This window comes from Lepidothrix coronata, unplaced genomic scaffold (genome assembly GCF_001604755.1).
Source record: "Lepidothrix coronata isolate B3197 unplaced genomic scaffold, Lepidothrix_coronata-1.0 Scaffold285, whole genome shotgun sequence".
Classification (NCBI taxonomy): domain Eukaryota; kingdom Metazoa; phylum Chordata; class Aves; order Passeriformes; family Pipridae; genus Lepidothrix; species Lepidothrix coronata.
The window spans coordinates 355,507-374,095 of NW_016690465.1; the positions used below are offsets into that span (position 1 = coordinate 355,507).

Here is an 18,589-nt window from a genome sequence, read left to right on the forward strand (position 1 = left end):
AGAGATGACCCACCTGTACCTCAGGAAACGTGGTTTTCCCTAATCTGTTTCTCAAGTCTAGCAAGTGCTACGGTCTGGAAACACCCCTTTCGAAGAAAACAACATCATTACAGACAAAAACCTGATGTGGGAAGGTTTTAAAGCAGCAGGGATAAAGGCAGGAACTCTACAAGGCTGTGGTGAGTGTGGGGAGGAGGGGAAGGAGCTGCAGTCATGGTGCACCCATCCGCTAGGAAAGCACAACTTGGAATCTCCAACCTTCTGTCGCTGAGCACCCATGAAAACGGAGAGAAATTAAATTTAAAAGTGATCAAACTGAAAATGGAGCTGTGGTTGTGACTTAAAACCCGAATGGTGCAGTTCAGAACATCATGCACGTTTGTGCTTACACAAGGAGAGGAAGGTTTCAACAAGCACTGCAGAGCACAGGGAGGAGGAGGAGGAGGATGGAGCGCCGCCAGCACGGCCACCCTTTGGCTTCTTCCAAGGAGGCAAAGCAAGAGCTCTGTAAAATGCTGAAGATTTTAGAAGTGTAATGGCAGGTAGAAAAGGACACTGGTCTTGTGTCAGTGGCAGCCCCAGTGTTAGGAGACAGTCTAGGCTTCTAGGAGGAGAAAATAGAAGAGAGGAGAAGAAGAAGGAGAGGGAAAGGGGATGGGGAGAGGGGCAAGAAAGCGCAAGTCGTTAGTAAACATGAACATCCAGGTAGCACACACTGCTCAACAAGCAATACTTCATTTAGTGCAGCCAGGAGATTTGCCAAAAGCCACTTTGGAGACACATGGAATTAATTCTGCTTTTAGGAGTGTCTGGGAATGGAGCTGGGTCAGTGACACCCAGGAGAGCTCAGGGTGCTGCCCAAAGGCACAGTTTGCACTGAGAACAAAGTATTTCTGTGACCCAATCGTGGATGTGAGAATTCCAAGCCAGCTGGCAGGAGGGGGAAGCCCAGCTAAGGGGAGCATGAACGTTGGGATACTTCCCCTGGGTACTTCTCACCTGCCAGCAAGAGAATGAGCAGCACCTGGGGCAAGAGGCACCCAGATTAAACCATGTGATCATCCTTGACGGATTTGTGGCCAGAAATTTGGTTGGTTTTTTATTTTTAAACATAGAATTCCTTTGAACTCTAGGCAAATATCCTATTTGCAACGAGGAGTTGCAAATCGAAAATTACCCACGTTATTTTTTAATTTTAAAACTTCTGTCAGAGCTTCACTAAGCCCTGCCTAATCTCTGCATGGTGAAGGGGAGCAGTGAGGTCCCTCCCTCCCCACCTTATGCCATCTGGAATTACACACTATTAATGATTTCCCTTGCTGGTTCCCTCAGCTCTGTGCTTGCCTTCCCTCGGAATGCTGCTCCAACTGCTCTATTTATCCTTATAAGGAAGAACTGGATTAACAGCAAGACTTGCAGTGGATGTGCCGAGCACCCAAAGCCAGATGCAGCTCTCAAATTCCCAAAAAACACCCCCCCAAGCCAGACACCAATGGTCACGTAGAGCTCAGCACTGCCAAGAACTGAACCCCCCCCGAGCCGTTGCCTCCCTTCCCAAAATCCTGACCTGTGCCCATCCCTGCAGGAATGCTTTAAACAGCACTGTCAGAGCCAACACAATTCAACACCAACGGAGGGTTTGCCCCCCAGGTCCAGGAGTTTTGGGTTTGTGCCATGTGCTGCATTAAGGGGATGTTGGAGCAGGGCATCGGTCTGGAGGCAGCACAGGCTGCCAAGATTTCAGTCCTGACTAATTCCAAGCTCTGCACACCCCCCACATGTTGTAGATAATGTTGCAAGTCATAATATCAAGTCATCACCTTGTTTATTTGATTAGTGAACAAAGAAGTGCAGCAAAGCTTCCTGTGCTCCAGCCCGGAGAGATCCGTGTTTGTGCCATCAAACAGCCTCCCAGCACCTTTTCCTTGGAGTCTGTTCTACGATCCAACTCCAACCCAATTCTGCTTTTCAAAGCTCTCTCTGTGGCTTTCAACACTGGGGTTTGTAGCAAAATGCTGGTTTCCCTGAGCATCACCTTCCTCAGTCCTCCCTTGGCCGCTCCACTTCCCACCTCTGCACTGGGCTCACATCCCACATCCCTAAAAACCATTCCAGCTTTCAGACACAGCTTAGGGAGTAGATCCAGCTGGAAATAAGCCACCACAGCTTGGAGGTGGCTTAGGGCCAGGGCCTGCAGGGCTGCTTTGGGCAGCACCACCTATGGCAGAACCTGGTCCGGGCGCTCCTGCAGAGCATCAGCTGCTGCTCAGCCCTGCAAACCCGATGGAAATGCAGCATTCCTCCTCCTCCCTGATGGATAACCAGGGACATCGCAGTGTTCCACCGAGGAGGGGGGCAGGGGGAAGAGGCTGTGAAGGAATTGTGTCGTATCAACCCTCTGTTGTTCTGGAAAGCCTAATTAAGTTGATGCCCACGACTCCTCAGCTCTGACGTGCCGCTCCCACCGCTTTGATGTCGCTTTTAGACAAGACTTTAACAAGAGGAGAAGAGATCCAACTCTGCCCCACAAAGAGGGAACGTATTAATAAATTAAAAAGCCTCAGACACATAAAAGTATCTCTGATCAAAGTTGTTAACGTTTAGTGTGTGAAGAGTTAAAACCCCCACAAAGCAAGAGCGAAGCAAATAAAGGATTTTTTAAACACAAGTCAGAAGTTCAGTACAAACATCACGATGCATTTAATTAGTCAGAGCCAGAGTATCATAAATCCGATTATATTTCTGTGTCCTTTTAGTTATAAGTATTAAAAAAGAGGGAGGAAGTATCCTCAGGAAGGTTCAGAAGTGTTCTTAATTTCAGTTTAAACGACAAAAGATGCACAACTTCATCCTGACTGAATTTACAATGTCAAATTAAGCACAAAGATCAATTTTCATAGTCCCATCCTCAATAAGGACACGAAACTCACTCACACTCTAAATCACACTCTGATATTCTAAAGAGAATTGTAACAGAGAGATGTTTTAATTCATCCCCATCTCCCAAACATTCATCATTATTTCCTGATTACTTTTCTCCCCTCGGGGCCACGCCCATGGATCAGGAGGGGTGTAATGCTGGGAGCACCCAAACGGTCTTAGCAATGATCTGTACTAGAGATGAGCTGGAGGGCATGACAAGAGAGACCAAATAAATAGTTCTTACCAATGCCAGGATGACAACTGCCTTTGGAATATTTTATCCTCAAGAAAAGAGAGATCCCACAGTCAGAGTCCTCACCATGGAAGGAAACAGATGGGTTGGAATTGTGGAAGTCACAGCAAAGAAGACTCAAAGGGAAGCAGTGTTTAACTACAACTAAGAAAAGACCAACCTCAGCACATCAGGCTGATTAGAAAGATCAGTAATTTTCCAGGTTCCTCACAAGTCTGAAATATTTCTCCACTTCAGTCACGAGTTTCTTGCAGTCAAAACCATCCTAATGCTACAGAACAGGGTCCAGAAGGCCTGGATGGCACCTGGGACAAGCTAAAGGTGTGGGAGATGTTCCAGCAGGGGAGTTTGGGGTGGGAGGAGAAGCTCAGAATTCAGCAGGGTCATGGCAGTGAAGGAAAACTGCACCAAAGGATGGTGGAGTTGGACAAAAATCACTGTCAGTTCACAGGGAACAGCAGGAGTCACGGGTCAGGGAGAGCTCAGCTCTGGATGCTATGGACTGGAAAACCATTTTTATTACAGCCCTGGATGCTGCCTTCCCAGCACTGACCATGGATAAAAATATAACACCTTCAGAGCAAGGCTTTGTGCAAATGAGCCACTTCAAACTCCAAAGAAAACGAAGCTTTACTCTGCCAGAAATTGTCTGAAAAGATCATTAAACCAAACACAATCCCCTGGGAGGAAATCAGACTCAAAAAGAAGATGCATTTGGCCATGGTGAAGGTTCAGTGCTCTGACAACAAACACAGAAGTTGCTGTGTCTCCTGGGGACACCAAACACGTACCTGTGTGATGATCTCCCAGGCCATGGTCTCCGTTCTCCACCACCGTGGGGCCACAGGCTGAGGAGTCTGCAGGGAATCAAAGCAGCTGTTAACACTGGATGCAGCCAATCCCAACCCAGAACCCAAACCCAACACTGTGAGGACTCAATGGAATGGTTTGGGTGGGAAGGGACCTTAAAGCTCATCCAGTGCCACCCCCTGCCATGGGCAGGGACACCTTCCACTGGCCCAGGTTGCTCCAACCTGGCCTTGGACACTTCCAGGGATCCAGGGGCAGCCACAGCTTCTCTGGGCAACCTGGGCCAGGGCCTCCCCACCCTCCCAGCCAGGAATCCCTTCCCAATATTCCATCTAAATTTATCCTCTTTCAGCTTAAAGCCATTCCCCCTTGTCCCATCCCTCCAGGCCCTTGTAAATAGTCCCTCTCCTTACCACACACAAGGTTTGGTTTTTCCCCACCATGAGATGAGCTTTCAGGTCCCTTCCAACCCACCCCACCTGGGACTCTCTGATTTTATGACATGAGTAGTTTTAGCTGAGCGTAACAAGCAGCACAAGCCCCGAGAGCAGCTCAGCTCCCCGGGCCATCAGCTCTGCCCAGGGGCAAGGAACACTCAGCCCTGGCTTCAAACAGCCTGAAATAAATACCAACAGCTCACTCCCAGAGTGACACACACTCAGTCACCTGGAGCTGCTGCTGCCCCTTCCCTGAGCTCGTTTTATAACAAAGCCATGGCACCAGTGTCCTTCAGACACAGCTTAATCCAACCCTCAGGGGAGCACATGGAAAAGTCTTCCCAGCTACATCAGTGGCTCACTGTGGTGTTTTAGGAAAATTCTACATGAACTTGCCAGTTTACAGAAAAACATACACCTACACCCTCCTGAAGGAGCTGAAAATACTCCAGGGATCCCTGGACCTGTTTCTCAGCAGCTCCACACACCAGCTCCTCCTGCTGCCAGGCCTTACAAGGGCTGGTGTTCACTGGAACAGTGGATGGTCCTAACTAGGAACTGGGAGAAGCACTGGCAGTCCCTGAATTCCCTGAGCAGTCCAGGCAAGGAGAAATGGGGGGCCTGGGGTGGTTGGTACCACACTGTGTCACAGATGACAGGGGTACACGAGCAGGAACAGCCACGAGATCTCCAAGGAATCACACAGGGGAGCCACACAGGACCTGCTGGACCCTCCAGGGAACAGTGAGGGAGCTCAGCCCGGCTGCAGGGATCACAGAACCTCCTGGGCTGGAAAGGACCCACAAGGATTATTAAAGTCCAACTCCTGGCCCTGCATCAACTGGAATTTCTCCCTGGAAAGGGTGGTCAGGCCTTGGCAGGGGCTGCCCAGGGAGGTTTGGAGTGCCCAGCCCTGGAGGTGTCCCAGGAAGGCCTGGCTGTGGCACTCAGTGCTCTGGGCTGGGGGACAAGGTGGGCATCGGGCACAGGGGGGATCCATGACCTTGGGGGGCTTTTCCAACCTGGATGATTTCCATGATTCTGATGCCACCACCTTTATTGATGCATTAAACCAGGGAGCCCCTGGAAGGAGTCTGTGTGCCCCTGAGGTCAGCTCTGCACTGCTCATGGCCCACTCAGGGCTGTCTCAGGTGGCACCCCAGTGATTTCAGCTCTTCAGAAAACAGGCACTTCACCTGCAGGAAGGTTTCACTGACAGACTGATCTCCAGGTACAAAACGAAAAGCCAGGACACCCCCACCTGTCCTACTGAGGGCTCTGCAAACTTGGAACAAGAAAACCCTACCAAAACATCAGCCAAGCTGCCCAAACCCCGTGGTAGATGGAAACAAGGGCAGCTCAGAGCCAATGGTGTCCCACAAATTCCACAGAGCAGGATCAGCACATCAAACCCTCGACCAGGAGAAAGCTAAAGGAGATTTTTGGCTCAAAGTGGGTTCCTAAACGAGCAGAAGACTCAGAAATGCCGTGTCTTTCGTCGGGGAGGATAAGAGCAGGTAAAATTGCTTCCTTTACAGCTTCAGCCTTTTTTGGAAGAAAAGCTTCCAGAAAAATCAGGTCAAATCAAACCAACTCCAGGCAGCACGAGCGGTTGTTATTTTTATGGCTCTGAAGGTCAGTGCCTTTGGAGCAAATCAATCTGATCTGAGTTTGCTACAGCACAAGTGCAAAGCACCCAGAACCTTCCCGGGGCCGGGTCTCCTCCCCTCATATTCTAAATTGCATAAAACCAAAAACATGTCAAGATGTTGTAACGACCTAATCCCCATCAGAATCACAAGATAGCATTTGCATCTGGCTCGTGGATCAAAGGATTGTTTTTATATAAACAAATTTAAGGCAGCACTGGCTAAACCGATAATCTCAAGCAAATGGCCAGTGCCAATGTAACCCCCTAATCTCCAGCAGGGCCCGGGCACAGCCCAGCCCGGGCAGGGACGGGACCCCCGAGGGCAAAGAGAGCTCTGGGCAGGACAGGTGGGCTGGGAGGTGTTAACCAGGAGCCTAATCGATTTCAATTTATAGGTTTAAATGTTCTGTCTCAAAATCACCTGCAGAGCTGCCCCAGCCCTGGGAACAGCAGCAGGAGGACGTGGAGCTGCTGGAGAGAGTCCAGAGGAGGCCCCGGAGCTGCTGCCAGGGCTGGAGCCCCTCTGCTCTGGAGCCAGGCTGGGAGAGCTGGGGGGGTTCCCCTGGAGAAGAGAAGGCTCCAGGGAAAGCTGAGAGCCCCTGGCAGGGCCTGAAGGGGCTCCAGGAGAGCTGGAGAGGGACTGGGGACAAGGCATGGAGGGACAGGACACAGGGAATGGCTTCAAACTGACAGAGAGCAGGGTTAGGTGGGATTTTGGGAAGGAATTTTTGGCTGGGAGGGTGGGGAGGCCCTGGCACAGGTTTCCCAGAGAAGCTGTGGCTGCCCCTGGATCCCTGGAAGTGTCCAAGGCCAGGTTGGATGGGGCTTGGAGCAACCTGGGCTGGTGGAAGGTGTCCCTGCCCATGGCAGGGGTGGGACTGGATGGGCTTTAGGTCCCTTCCCACCCAAACCATTCTGGGATTCTGTGATTTAACAGCTTTGGGGCACCAATGGGGCTGGACAGACTTTGAAGGGAAGAAGGTTCAGTGTATCATCTGAGACAAAAACACAAATCTCATCATTTGCTGATTTTTCTTTGATCCCTCTGAAACTTCAGCGTACACAGAACATTCCCCATCCCCACTCTCATACGTGACAAGGGGTCTGAACTCCCTTTTGCGGAAGCAAATCCTGCTCCAAGAAAGGCATTAATCCCTCATTAATGGGGAAAGGGAGGGAAAAGGAAAGGAATCCTGGTTTGGCCTCGGGTTTCAGGCTCTGGGGCTGTGTTTCCACGGCAGGGCAGGGTGGGCAGCACGGGCTGTCCAGCAGTGTCCACAGCACCAGCAGAGCCATCTCGTGGTGACACATCTGCTCCAAACAGCCCCAGAGCCACTGCCCAGCTCTATTCAGTCAAAACAACCTCAGCACTTAGTGCTGCTCAGGGTTTGTGTCCTGTCGTGGTTCAAGCCCAGCTGGAAAGGAACCAGCACGGAGCAGCTCAGTCACTGCCCCAGCCCTGGTGGGGAGAACTGGGGAAAGAATAAACCTTGTGGGACCAGAACAGCTTAATAACTGAAATAAATACAATAATATAACAATAACAATGAAAATGAGAGAGAGGAATTATTGTTTAGCCTGGAGAAAAGGAGGCTCAGGGGGGACCTGGAGCTCTCCACAACTCCCTGACAGGAGGGGGGAGCTGAAGGGGGTCGGGCTGTGCTCCCAGGGAACAGGGGACAGGAGGAGAGGGAATGGCCTCAGGCTGTGCCATGGGAGGGTTACATTAGAAATGAGAAACCAGGAAGTCCTTGATTCAGGGGGGGGCAGGACTTGGCGACAACTGAAGCATCAGTGTGTTATCAACGTTATTCTCATACTAAACCCCAAACACTAAGGAGAAAATTCACTCTACCCCAGCCCATATGAGGACAGTTCCCTACAAAAAACTGCATTCAAGGTTAAAACTCACCACAGTCTGTGAACTGGGCGAGTGCAACAATGAAAAACCCAGTGACTGAGCACAAGGCCACGAAGCAAAGGCACAGACCTGCCTCTGCACAGCCCCTCACCAGTAACAATCCTTCCAGGGACAATCCTGGTCCTCGCTTCAACTGAACCATTCCCCAGGAGCTCTGCTGCAAGCTATTGAAGCCCAGAGTTCTCCTTTCCCTTGGAACTTGCTCCCACCCAACCATCTCCTCCCTCCCAGCCCGGGAGCCCCTCAATGGTGCTGCTGCTGCAGCCTCCCAGGCTTTCACTGGGAGCTCCACGGTGTCCTGAAGCCCTTGGAACCTTGGAATTGCTAAGGAAAGGCAGCTGCAGACAGGCAGCAACACACCCCCCAAGCGGTCCTGGGGTTACGTAAGGCCCACGAGGTCACAGGGGGATTATCCCAGAATTTGCCAAATTACTTTGTCCATCCAGGTGCAAGGAAGAGTAAACCCCTTTCTCCCTAAGCTACGCCTTTCCTACGTGTTTGCCAAGTTAAGTGTTATTAAAGCTTTATTCCAGGGCAGATTTGGAGGTGACCACAGGACTGCTCCTCTCCACCTCTCTGTGCTCCCCCAGCTCCACCACGGGGCCCAGCTGGACGTTAAACCCACCTAAACTCGCTCCCTGGTTTAGGAAACCAGTGAAAGAAAAGCCTTGGGCAGAGCTGGACCAGCTAGAGCCTGACAGGATGGATGATTAAACCTCTTCTGACTGGGGAAAGCCAATCTCAGGAGCACAGCCCGTGCTGTCGGAGCACATTGGTGCCTTTTAACATAAATAAATGAACAAGTGGAGGCTGAAAAGCCTGATCTGGGCAGGCTGCTCATCCTTCAGGAAAACAGAGCTGTCTGGAGCCTGGGACACGGAACTCCTGGAGCCCTGCCCTAAAAACTTGGTGTTACCCCCCCACACTGCTCTACAACCCCCCATTGGGACCCCGGAACATCCCGGGGCTCGTTTGTTCTGTTGCCTCAACAAATAAAGCCCATTCTGCCTTACTGTGCTTTTAAAGAGTTATAAACGTTGAATAAACCTCCTGAAAGAAACAGGAATCCTCCTCAAAAACGGGTAAGACAGACTGGGATGTTCCAGGATCAAATCCCAAGGCTGGCCTGTGGTAACTGAGCCTGGTTTGGGCTGCAGAGCTTCAGTGTCCCCCCAGCCCAAGGTGGGAAGGCTGACAAACCCCACTCAGGGCAAGTTCTCCACTTTCTTCAGTTCAGGGTCTCGTTTGCACCTTGCCAAAGATTTAGATAATGCCCAGAACTGCACTCCAGCCATCCCAAAAAAGGGAAAAACAAATCTCCAAAGCAAGAAGAAGGAATTGCATCCCCTCCCTCCCTGCCACGAAGGAGGGAAACGAGCTCTGCTCAAGGAAACCCAAAAGGCCTCGTTACACCCACTGCAAGATCCTCAGGTTATCTGAAATTGTGAGTAAACTTCCAGGGATACACGTCTGGGAGGACACACTTAAGGAACTTCCATTTTACACCAATATTGTTACTGATTTTAGCACCGAGAAACCCTGGTGCTGAGATGGTTTAGAATCTGCAGCTTCTAGAACAAAAGGATCATTTTAAAATACCCTTAAATCATATGCAAAGTGCTAATGAGTCTTCGTGTTTTCCTGTTATTCCCACTTGTGCAATGTTAAAATATATATTTATATTATATTAAATTACATATTTATATAACATAATGTAACATATTTATATTATATAAATATATTTATATAACATAATATATGTTATCTAGAATATAATTGAATAGAATAATACACATCTGAACTGCCCAAAGCTCCACGTTTTATGATCTCTTTGCTCACTTCCATCTTTCTACTCATTTGTTACCATTTAATGCTTTAGGTCAGTATGGAAAACTCAAAGTTACATTTTCTGTATCAAAAGGGACCTGATACAGTTCCAAACAAAATAAATAAATGCCTTAAACAGACCAGAATTCCCCACTCTGTGATCCTGGAGCTTTTATTTATTCTGAGGAATCACATTCCACTTTTCTCAACACTGATGAGCAGCAGGATTAAGGCAAAAAAAAGAAAAACTCTTTTGAAAGAAGTCACCAGGTTATCAGAGCACAGGTTTTCTTCTACACAGCACAGACTGAGGCCACAAAATAAGTAAGATCATCAAGGCACTGCTGGTCCCAGGTGACAATTCCCACTCGGTTGGGCAGGGAACAGAACCCAGGCAAACAGGGAAAGAACTTAAACCCAGGCAAACTGGGAAAGAAATCTGATGGATGGCCCCCAAATCTCACTGTTTTCCCTTTCACTCGGCTCAGGAAGCAAATCTCTGTTTAAAACTCTCCTTTTCCTAAGGAGTTTCTGATAAAGCTCTTAACACTGAGAGGTTGGTGAGGCACCACTTCGAGTCCTGGGGCAGGTTTGGGGTCTCCAGTACAGGACATGGGGAATGGTTGGACTTGATGGTCTTAAAGGTCTTTTCCAACCTTAATGATTCTGTGATTCTAAACATCAACTGGGCTGGAAAAGGTTCACAACCAGCAAAGACAGCACCACGTTTTACTATAAATGCACATAACCAGCACACAGAGGCAGCAAGAAATCCAAATAAATAAACCCCTGGATCAGAAACATGGGATTTGGGTGTTCACACCTAAATGTTAAACATTTGGGTGTGAAGCTCCCAAAGGGGTGATGAAGAGCAGCAGCTCCACATCCACCTTTGCCCCCTGGATTTGTCACCACCACCCAGAGCTGTGGCACCTTGCACAGCTCTCACAGTTTGGGAAGTGGTGTTTGCAGAGCACAAAATTTGGACAGTGCTTTGTCTGAGAACCCCAAGACAACCCAACCCCCAAAGATTAATATTTTAACAATATTTGATAATATTTACACGATGTTTTATGCCAGCATCTCCTGTGGCCCAGCAACGAGAGCTTATTTTAGGGGCTGAAGGACCGAAGAGCAGAGAAGCGACCAACAGGATTTGATCTCAACCTCTGCTTTTCAAGTGAGCTGTTCAGAGCAAACCCAGCAAGAGACAAAGGCCTGTCCCAGCACTGTCCCAGCCAGCAGGAGTGTCCCCTGACGGGTTCTGCTCTGGGTTCTGCTCTGCTGCTTCGGGCACTTACGTTCCACCTGAATTCCATCGGGGTGGGCTTTGCCCCTGGGCTCCTGGCTGCCAGGCTTCGCCTCGTCCTCGTCATCCAGCAGTGGCACATAGTCTGTTTTATCCACCGTCTCTCCAACCACATCATCGAATTTCTCTGCCTCCAGCGTGGCAATGAAGTCCCTTTTCACCTCCTCCTCGATCTCGTGGGGCGGCTCCGTCAGAGCGTCCGCCAGGCTGAGGTTGTGCTCCAGCTCAGCCATTGCAGCACCTCTGCAGCCTGGAAAACCACGTGGGGAGGGAGGAAGAGAAACAAACACCTTAATGAGAGACCTCTCATGGCTACCCCGTTTGGTGCTGACCAGGCTGTGCCCTCACACGGTGACAAACGTTTGCTCTGGTGCTCAATAACTCCCAGGTGTTCATAAACCCCCACACCGGCACGGAAAGAAACAGCTGGGTCACCCAAACCAGGGCTTAGCTCCATTTCATGGGGAGTTCTATCAGAGTAACCCTCAATAAAAACTGTTAAAAAACCCAACCTGGTCAGAATAACCCTGGTGTGACCTTGGTTTGTGCCCTGCCCCAGAGCTCAGAGTTAATTACACACGCAAGAGAATTTAGTTCTGGGGCTGACTCCACCCAGCCTCCCCTATGGAGATTAGGATTTTCCATAATCCCTGATGTATATATACTGCAGTGAGGCTTCTGATCCCCCTGAGAGGGTCCTGCAGCATGTTTATGTCCTCAGCAAACCTCGCTAATACCAACAAACCCCCTCCAGCCCCGGGATTTGGGCTCGAAAGCGGCATTTTAATAATGTTTACATGAAAAAACACAGCAAAGAGCACACGTAGGCATTATATCCACAGCTATGAATTGGAAATGAAGGGGAAATAATCACCCTTTCCCTCCCTGATTTGCATCCCTGCATTCGATTTAATTCCTGGCAGCCAACAGAAAATGCACCTGAGCTGACTCATCTCAACCCTCCAGGTTGGCACAACACACACCCAGCACAAAGCACTTATTTTTTTCATGTTTCGTCCTTTTGAAGTTATTTTTGGGAACAACAGCCAGCGAAAACTGCTGGGAATTTAAGGAGAGCTGTCTAAGGGAGCAAAGCCATCACTGTGGAGTGAGAAAAGGCCCTTTTTGCCACGTTCTCTCAGAGCAGAGTCAGTCAGAGCTGCTGAAGAGCAAAGGGATCAACAGCTCCATCTGCAGAAACTGTCTGCTGCAAACTGGAAAAACCCCAAACCAGAAAGGGCCAAGAGTATCCAAACTGGTGCGTTTCCAGCTCCTACTCTGGGAGTTCAGCTTCCTTGGATTTTGGTCGAGGTCTGGAAGTGCAAAGGGATTTGATGCTGCTCTCACTGATGCACAGACTGTGCAGAGACTCTCCCTGGAATGACTGACTCTCCCTTAGGAGTCCAGTGAGCCAATGCAGCAGTGCCTGGTTGGGAATTATTAGGGAACAAGAACATGGAAGTGAAGTTTAGAGTTCCAACAACAAAAAAGAAAGATATAAAGGAGCTCAGGGAAAGTGATTCAGCATCTCAGAATCAATTCTCACTATACTGAGACAAGAACCACCAAGCAGCACTAGAATTCCAGAATGGTTTGGGTGGGAAGGGACCTTAAGGATCACCCAGTTCCACCCTCTGCCATGGGCAGGGACACCTTCCACTAGCCCAGGTTGCTCCAACCTGGCCTTGGACACTTCCAGGGATCCAGGGGCAGCCACAGCTTCTCTGGGAAATCTATTCCAGTCCCTCCCCACCCTCACAGCCAGGAATTCCTTCCCAATATTCCACCTCTCCCTGCCCTCTAGCAGTGGGAAGCCATTCCCTGTGTCCTGTCCCCCCATCCCTTGTCCCCAGTCCCTCTCCAGCTCTCCTGGAGCCCCTTTAGGCCCTTCCAGGGGCTCTCAGCTCTCCCTGGAGCCTTCTCTTCTCCAGGGGAACCCCCCCAGCTCTCCCAGCCTGGCTCCAGAGCAGAGGGGCTCCAGCCTCTCCTCAGGAGGACCTGGAGCTGAGGACACAGCCCTGGAGCCAGGACAAGGCACAGCCACAGCCCAAGGAAACACAAGGGGCACTTGTGTGTTGGTTAATGAGGGGTGACCCAAGTGGCCACTGAGCAGCAGCCCAGGGTCACTGACTTCCATGGGGTGGCAGAACACAGACCCTCTTGTTCCACAGGAACAAAGGCTCCTACTCCTTGAACTCCAGGAAATTCTTTGTCAGCAGTACAGGGCCATGGACACAGACAACACATACCTACAGCTCCAGCCCCTCCAGGGCACTCACATTCCTCAGGGACAATGGGATCCCACTGACAGTGCTGGCTCTGTAATTCCAGGCAAGTGTATTATGGAAACTAATTCAGTTAAAACTCTCCTTTTTCATTCTGCAAACAATAAAAGGTCAGACTTGCAGCCAGATCACACTTCAGGCAGCAACTGCACTTTTTGTTGGTTTAGATAAAGGCCTTGAATCACCACTTGGAATTCTTCAGAGGTGAAAGGTTTGGAGTTTTTAATCCCCTGTGGGGGGTCACAGCTGAGTGAATTCTGGTTGGTAAAAATGCTGGGTTTAGACTTAAATGATAGAGCCTTATAAAAAAAAAAAAGTTTCTTTTGGAGTTCTTGACTGTTTTCAAGACAAACCATCAGCCAGATGTGCCCACAGCTGGCCACATTACCCTGCAGGGAGCATCAGCCAGGGGAGCCACTGCCAGGAGTTTTATCTGTGCATTGCAAAGGCTCTCCCAAGGCAGAAATGGGGCTCAGAAATGGCCAGTTCTCATCACCGAGCCCAGCTGTCCCCCAGCACTGCCCCACAGCCCCAGGCTGCTTCTAGAAAGCACAGGAATCAAGACCACAGCCAGAAAATCCAGAACACCCCAAAAACCCGGGGAACAAACCAGCGAAGGCTGCAGCGAACACACCTCACCCAGCCTGCCTGACTCACTGGGCAGTGTTCAGGCAGCCCAGAAATTATTCAGTCCTGAGATATCCAGGCACTTTCTGTCCAGCCCTAAACGACAGTTGGACTCGATGATCCCAGAGGTCTTTGCCAACCTTAATGATTCCATGATTAACTGCACTATAATTAATGGAGTAAATGCCTCCAGAGCCCCGGTGGCAGCAGGAGCTGCCTCCCTTACTCCATGTGAGCAGGAAGCAGTCAGGAATTCTTAAACCCAAATCAAGGCTAATCCCACCCAGACCACCCTCTAACATGTGAATATTCCACCACAAGCAAATGATGCATTCACATCATGCTTTTTTGGGTCCAAATTTTGGGGGTTTCTGTGTCCATGTTATTGTGGCAGCACTTGATGAAATTGCTGCCATAAAATACATGGCATTTTAGGGGTTTGATGGCACTGACAGTGCTGCTATTCCAGACCTACACGGGAACTAGGACACTAAAGTGATCTGCTTTCTGAGGAAAAATAATAATGAGGTCATGCAGCCTTATCAGCAGGACATTTCCTTGTCCATATTTAGCCAAATAGGGAATGCAGAAACTATGTATAAAAATAAATCAGTGTAACTAAGAAAAGCCAATCTGCATTTTTGTAGCAAACACGGAACTGGTGTCTCAGACAAGCACCTGGTACAAACCTCCCTCACCCAGAGGCTGCAGGAATCCCCCCCAGCCCAGGGGGGTCAGAACACCCCTGGGAATCTCTCCCTTTCCATCTCTGCTGTTAGAGAAGCCAAACTACACCAATTCCCAGATTCCCAGGGCCTGCAGAGTTAACAAAGACAGGAGGAAAATGAATATATTGCACGGATTCTGCCCAAGGGTAGAAAGCAAATCCCAAAGAACATTCCTTTGTTGAGCAGTTCAGGGAGACAGATGCTTCCTACACCACTTCCATTCTTCTGGAACAGAGTCAGCCAGGAAGCATCAAAGAATCGTCACCAAGATGGTCCTTAATCCACTGCTTCCATAGCCATGAAATCAGACATCCCCAGAGCCCAGGGAGGATGGATTCTAACACGAACCTTTAGGATGAAAGGGCAAAACTGAGCAATGACTGAGGTTTGGGAAGGCAGAGGCTTACAAATGCACTAAATTTGTTGCTGGAAAGGGTGGTGAGGCCTTGTCAGGGGCTGCCCAGGGAGGTTTGCAGTGCCCAGCCCTGGAGGTGTCCCAGGAAGGCCTGGCCGTGGCACTCAGTGCTCTGGGCTGGGGGACAAGGTGGGCATCGGGCACAGGGGGGATCCATGGGCTGGGAGGGCTTTTCCAGCCTCAGTGATCCTGTGATTCCATGATTCCAAACAATCCTTCAGCTGAGAAAGAGCTGCCAAGGTCCTTGTGTTCGTTAAGAGCAGAGGCAGCAGCCATGGGGTGACACCAGCCTGCCTGGCTCCAGGTTTGCATCCCTGGAGGACTCACCAAGGTGAGCAGTTTGCTCCAAGGAAGGTGTGGAAGGAGCAGACCACGGCCTCACCAATCCCACAGCTGCACTACAGCCAAGGAAAAGGGTTTTCCTGGAGCTGGACACCCCAGGAGATCTTCAAACCATCCCACAGCAAATCAATCGTGTTCCTTTAATTCCCACATTATTTTTCTCTAAAAGGGTTGTTTAGATCTCTCGGTGTTCCAGGCACAGCTGATCTGTCACACTCAGGGTTTGCCCCATCTGTTCCTTTCCGTGCTCAGAATCCTTGTGCACGCAGTGAGGAACCTGTTTGTTGGGAAAAATAAAATCCATCTTCCTGGCAGCTCCTCTGGAAGGTTCAGCAGAGTTATTTTAATCTCTCACCCCCATCACAGACCCCCCTATCCTGGAGGTTTGTTCCAAAGAGCTCCTACTATTCACCAGGTTTCAGCTGTGGCTGCCCCATCCCTGGAAGTTGTCCAAGGCCTGGTTGGAGCAACCTGGGAGAGAGGAAGGTGTCCCTGCCCACGGCAGGGGATGGGACTGGATGAGCTTTAAGGGTCCCACGCCTGCCACGGGCAGGGACACCTTCCTCTCTCCCAGGTTGCTCCAAGCCCCGTTCAACCCGGCCTTGGACACTTCCAGGGATGGGCTGTGAACTTCTCAAACTGCCAAGAACTCCTTGCCCAAGTTTTACTCTAAGTGACCCAGTGGAACAACTTCCAAAACCATCCTCTCACCCAGCCTCCCTCTGGAGACGAATCAAACAGCACTTCCATGAGCCACTGCCTCCAGCCTCCCATCCAGGGAACAGTGGGATTTGCTTCCTGAACTCTGTGTTTCCATCCTGCAGCTTCCATGACTGTGCTGTTGTGTTCCTGCCTCCGGGCACGCACAGCCTTGGAATTTAAAGTTATGAGCAGCCTGACCCAGATTTGGTGTGAATCGTCTGGAGATGGAGAAAGGGGAGAGTGGGCAGGGGGTGCCCAAAAAAACCCAGCACTTGAAAACCCGTGAAGTGTTTAAACAGAATCGTGCTGGGTGTGAGACACTGACTTACTTCCCTGGGAATTCTGGCCGAGGGAACGACGGTTTTTCCCAGAGGAGCCCACACAGGTACCAGTTACACAAGGCAGAGTGGCTGCCAGCCCTGCAGTGACAGTGACACAGCACTTCAGCCCTGCCAGGCTGCCCGGATCCCATCGGGAATGCACATCTCCCCCGCTCCAAACGAGCTGCACTCGCTCTCTGAGCCACCCCCATGCCAAAGGGGTGAGAGAACCACACTCAGGGGAACAACAAAGCGACCTTTCCCCACTTTTGCCGGTTCAGAGGAGACTCTGAATCCCACATCCACAAGCAGCACGTCCATTCCCCCGTGAGATCCACCTGCTCCTGTAAAATTAGCTGCTCACTCCACACAGAACAGAATCCCTGCTGCGGGAGCGGGGCCGGCTGGGCCATAATTCCCATTTCTCTGGGCTAAGTCAGGCTGCTTTTCTTAGCCGAGGCTGCTGAGGAGTGAGGGAACAGGAGAGCAGAGATCTGCTGTGTCATCCTCCTTCCAGAGCCCTGGAATCCATGGAAAGGGTTCCTGCAGCCGCCCTTCAGAAGGAGAGGACACAGTGACCAGTGACGTTCCTCACATTCCACAACAAATCTGTGACCCAATTTCATTTTTGATCATTTTTTTGGCACACTAAAACACTGGGATTCATTCATTCTTTTTTTTTTTTTCTAAAGTCAAACACGGCAGAAGTTCTGCTTTGCTCCTGCAGCTGTTTGGAGTCACAGGAGATCCCTCAAATCACCAGAAGCTTCTCAGAGGCAAAGAGATGGAGGTCAAGAGATCGTTAATAAAATCTTTCCAACAACATTTAAATTCGTGTTCAACTCAACTGCTAGAAAAACCAGCCTCCAAATGTCCTGAATTCCAGGATTATATTCAGGAATTGGCTCCCAAAGATGCCATGATGTGCAGGTACCTCCCCACTGACAGAGAGGAGTCCAGGCCAGATGCTCAACACCTGCGGGACCAGCCCAAGTACCTGACACCACATCACTGAACCACGAGTTAATTAGAAGATTATGGACATTTCCATAGGAAAATCCAGCATCAAATTCCAACTCTGGGGCACTGTTTAAACCAAAGTGCAGCCAGCAGCTCCCTCGGAGCTCCTGGGACAGCAGAGAAGAGTTTCCAGCTCTGCTTATGAAAAGCAGCACATCAAATATTATTAATTTCTAATGCTTGTTTGGGCTTTCAGCAAACCAGGATTTCAGGAAGAGTCGTGTCACAAACAGCCATGTTCTCCTTCAATCCACAAATCCAGCAAGAGAGTTTCCAGCTATTATTTATACAGATGAAGCAATTCCTGCCCTCCTGTGTGGGGGACAAGAGACGTGGTGGGAACAGGGGAGGCAGATTTGGGTGCAGAGGAGGCAGATTTGGCAGAAATCCTTCCCTGTGAGGGTGGGGAGGTCCTGGCACAGGTTGCCCAGATTCCTAAGGTCCCTCCAACCCAGACCATTCTGGGATTCAGGGATTCCAACCCTGAAATACTCCAAAGGTTTGATGCAAACCTCGGGTCACTTCCACAATCCCTTTGCAGCCATAAACACCAAACACGGTGTTTGAACTTCTCCCTCCTGATGGTTTAATGAAGTTGAACTCAGACTGTTGAACCCAGGATTTCAAAACCCAGGCAGAGCTTCAGCCACTATTGCTTCCTCATAACTGTCATTTCCTCTTCCATGTCTGACACCTCCCAGCTTCCACTTCTCGGGTCACCAACAACCTCTCCCTCAGCTTTTGACCCAGACATCTCTTCCCACTTGAGCCTTCAAAAAGCTACACCCCAAACCCAGGTCAGACCAGCTTTGAGTGATGCTGCCCAGGCACCAAAACACTCCTGGAGACTCCCAAGCTCTCCATGGCCTGTCCAGCTGTGGGCAGCTGAACCTGCACACGAGGCAGATCCAAGCAGGACAAGGAACGAGTGCTCCAAGTCTCCCACTTGGGAGAGGAGCAAACCTGTGTGCAGGGATGAACATGAGCAAACCCACTGGAGTCGGGAGAGTCCGGGGGGAA

The 18,589-nt window shown here is 50.1% G+C and overlaps 1 protein-coding gene across 1 annotated transcript in view; it reads right to left on the reverse strand.

Annotated features, from left to right (window-relative positions):
- The window catches only part of MAP4 (microtubule associated protein 4), a 133,080-nt gene that overhangs the window by 75,098 nt on the left and 39,393 nt on the right, over nt 1-18,589 (reverse strand). Inside the window, exons 3-4 of the mRNA XM_017836828.1 lie at nt 11,123-11,380; nt 3,967-4,032 (exon numbers count right to left, since the gene is read on the reverse strand). Coding sequence (XP_017692317.1) covers nt 3,967-4,032; nt 11,123-11,363 — 307 coding nt within the window. The 5' untranslated portion in view covers nt 11,364-11,380. The remainder of the gene's footprint in view (nt 1-3,966; nt 4,033-11,122; nt 11,381-18,589) is intronic.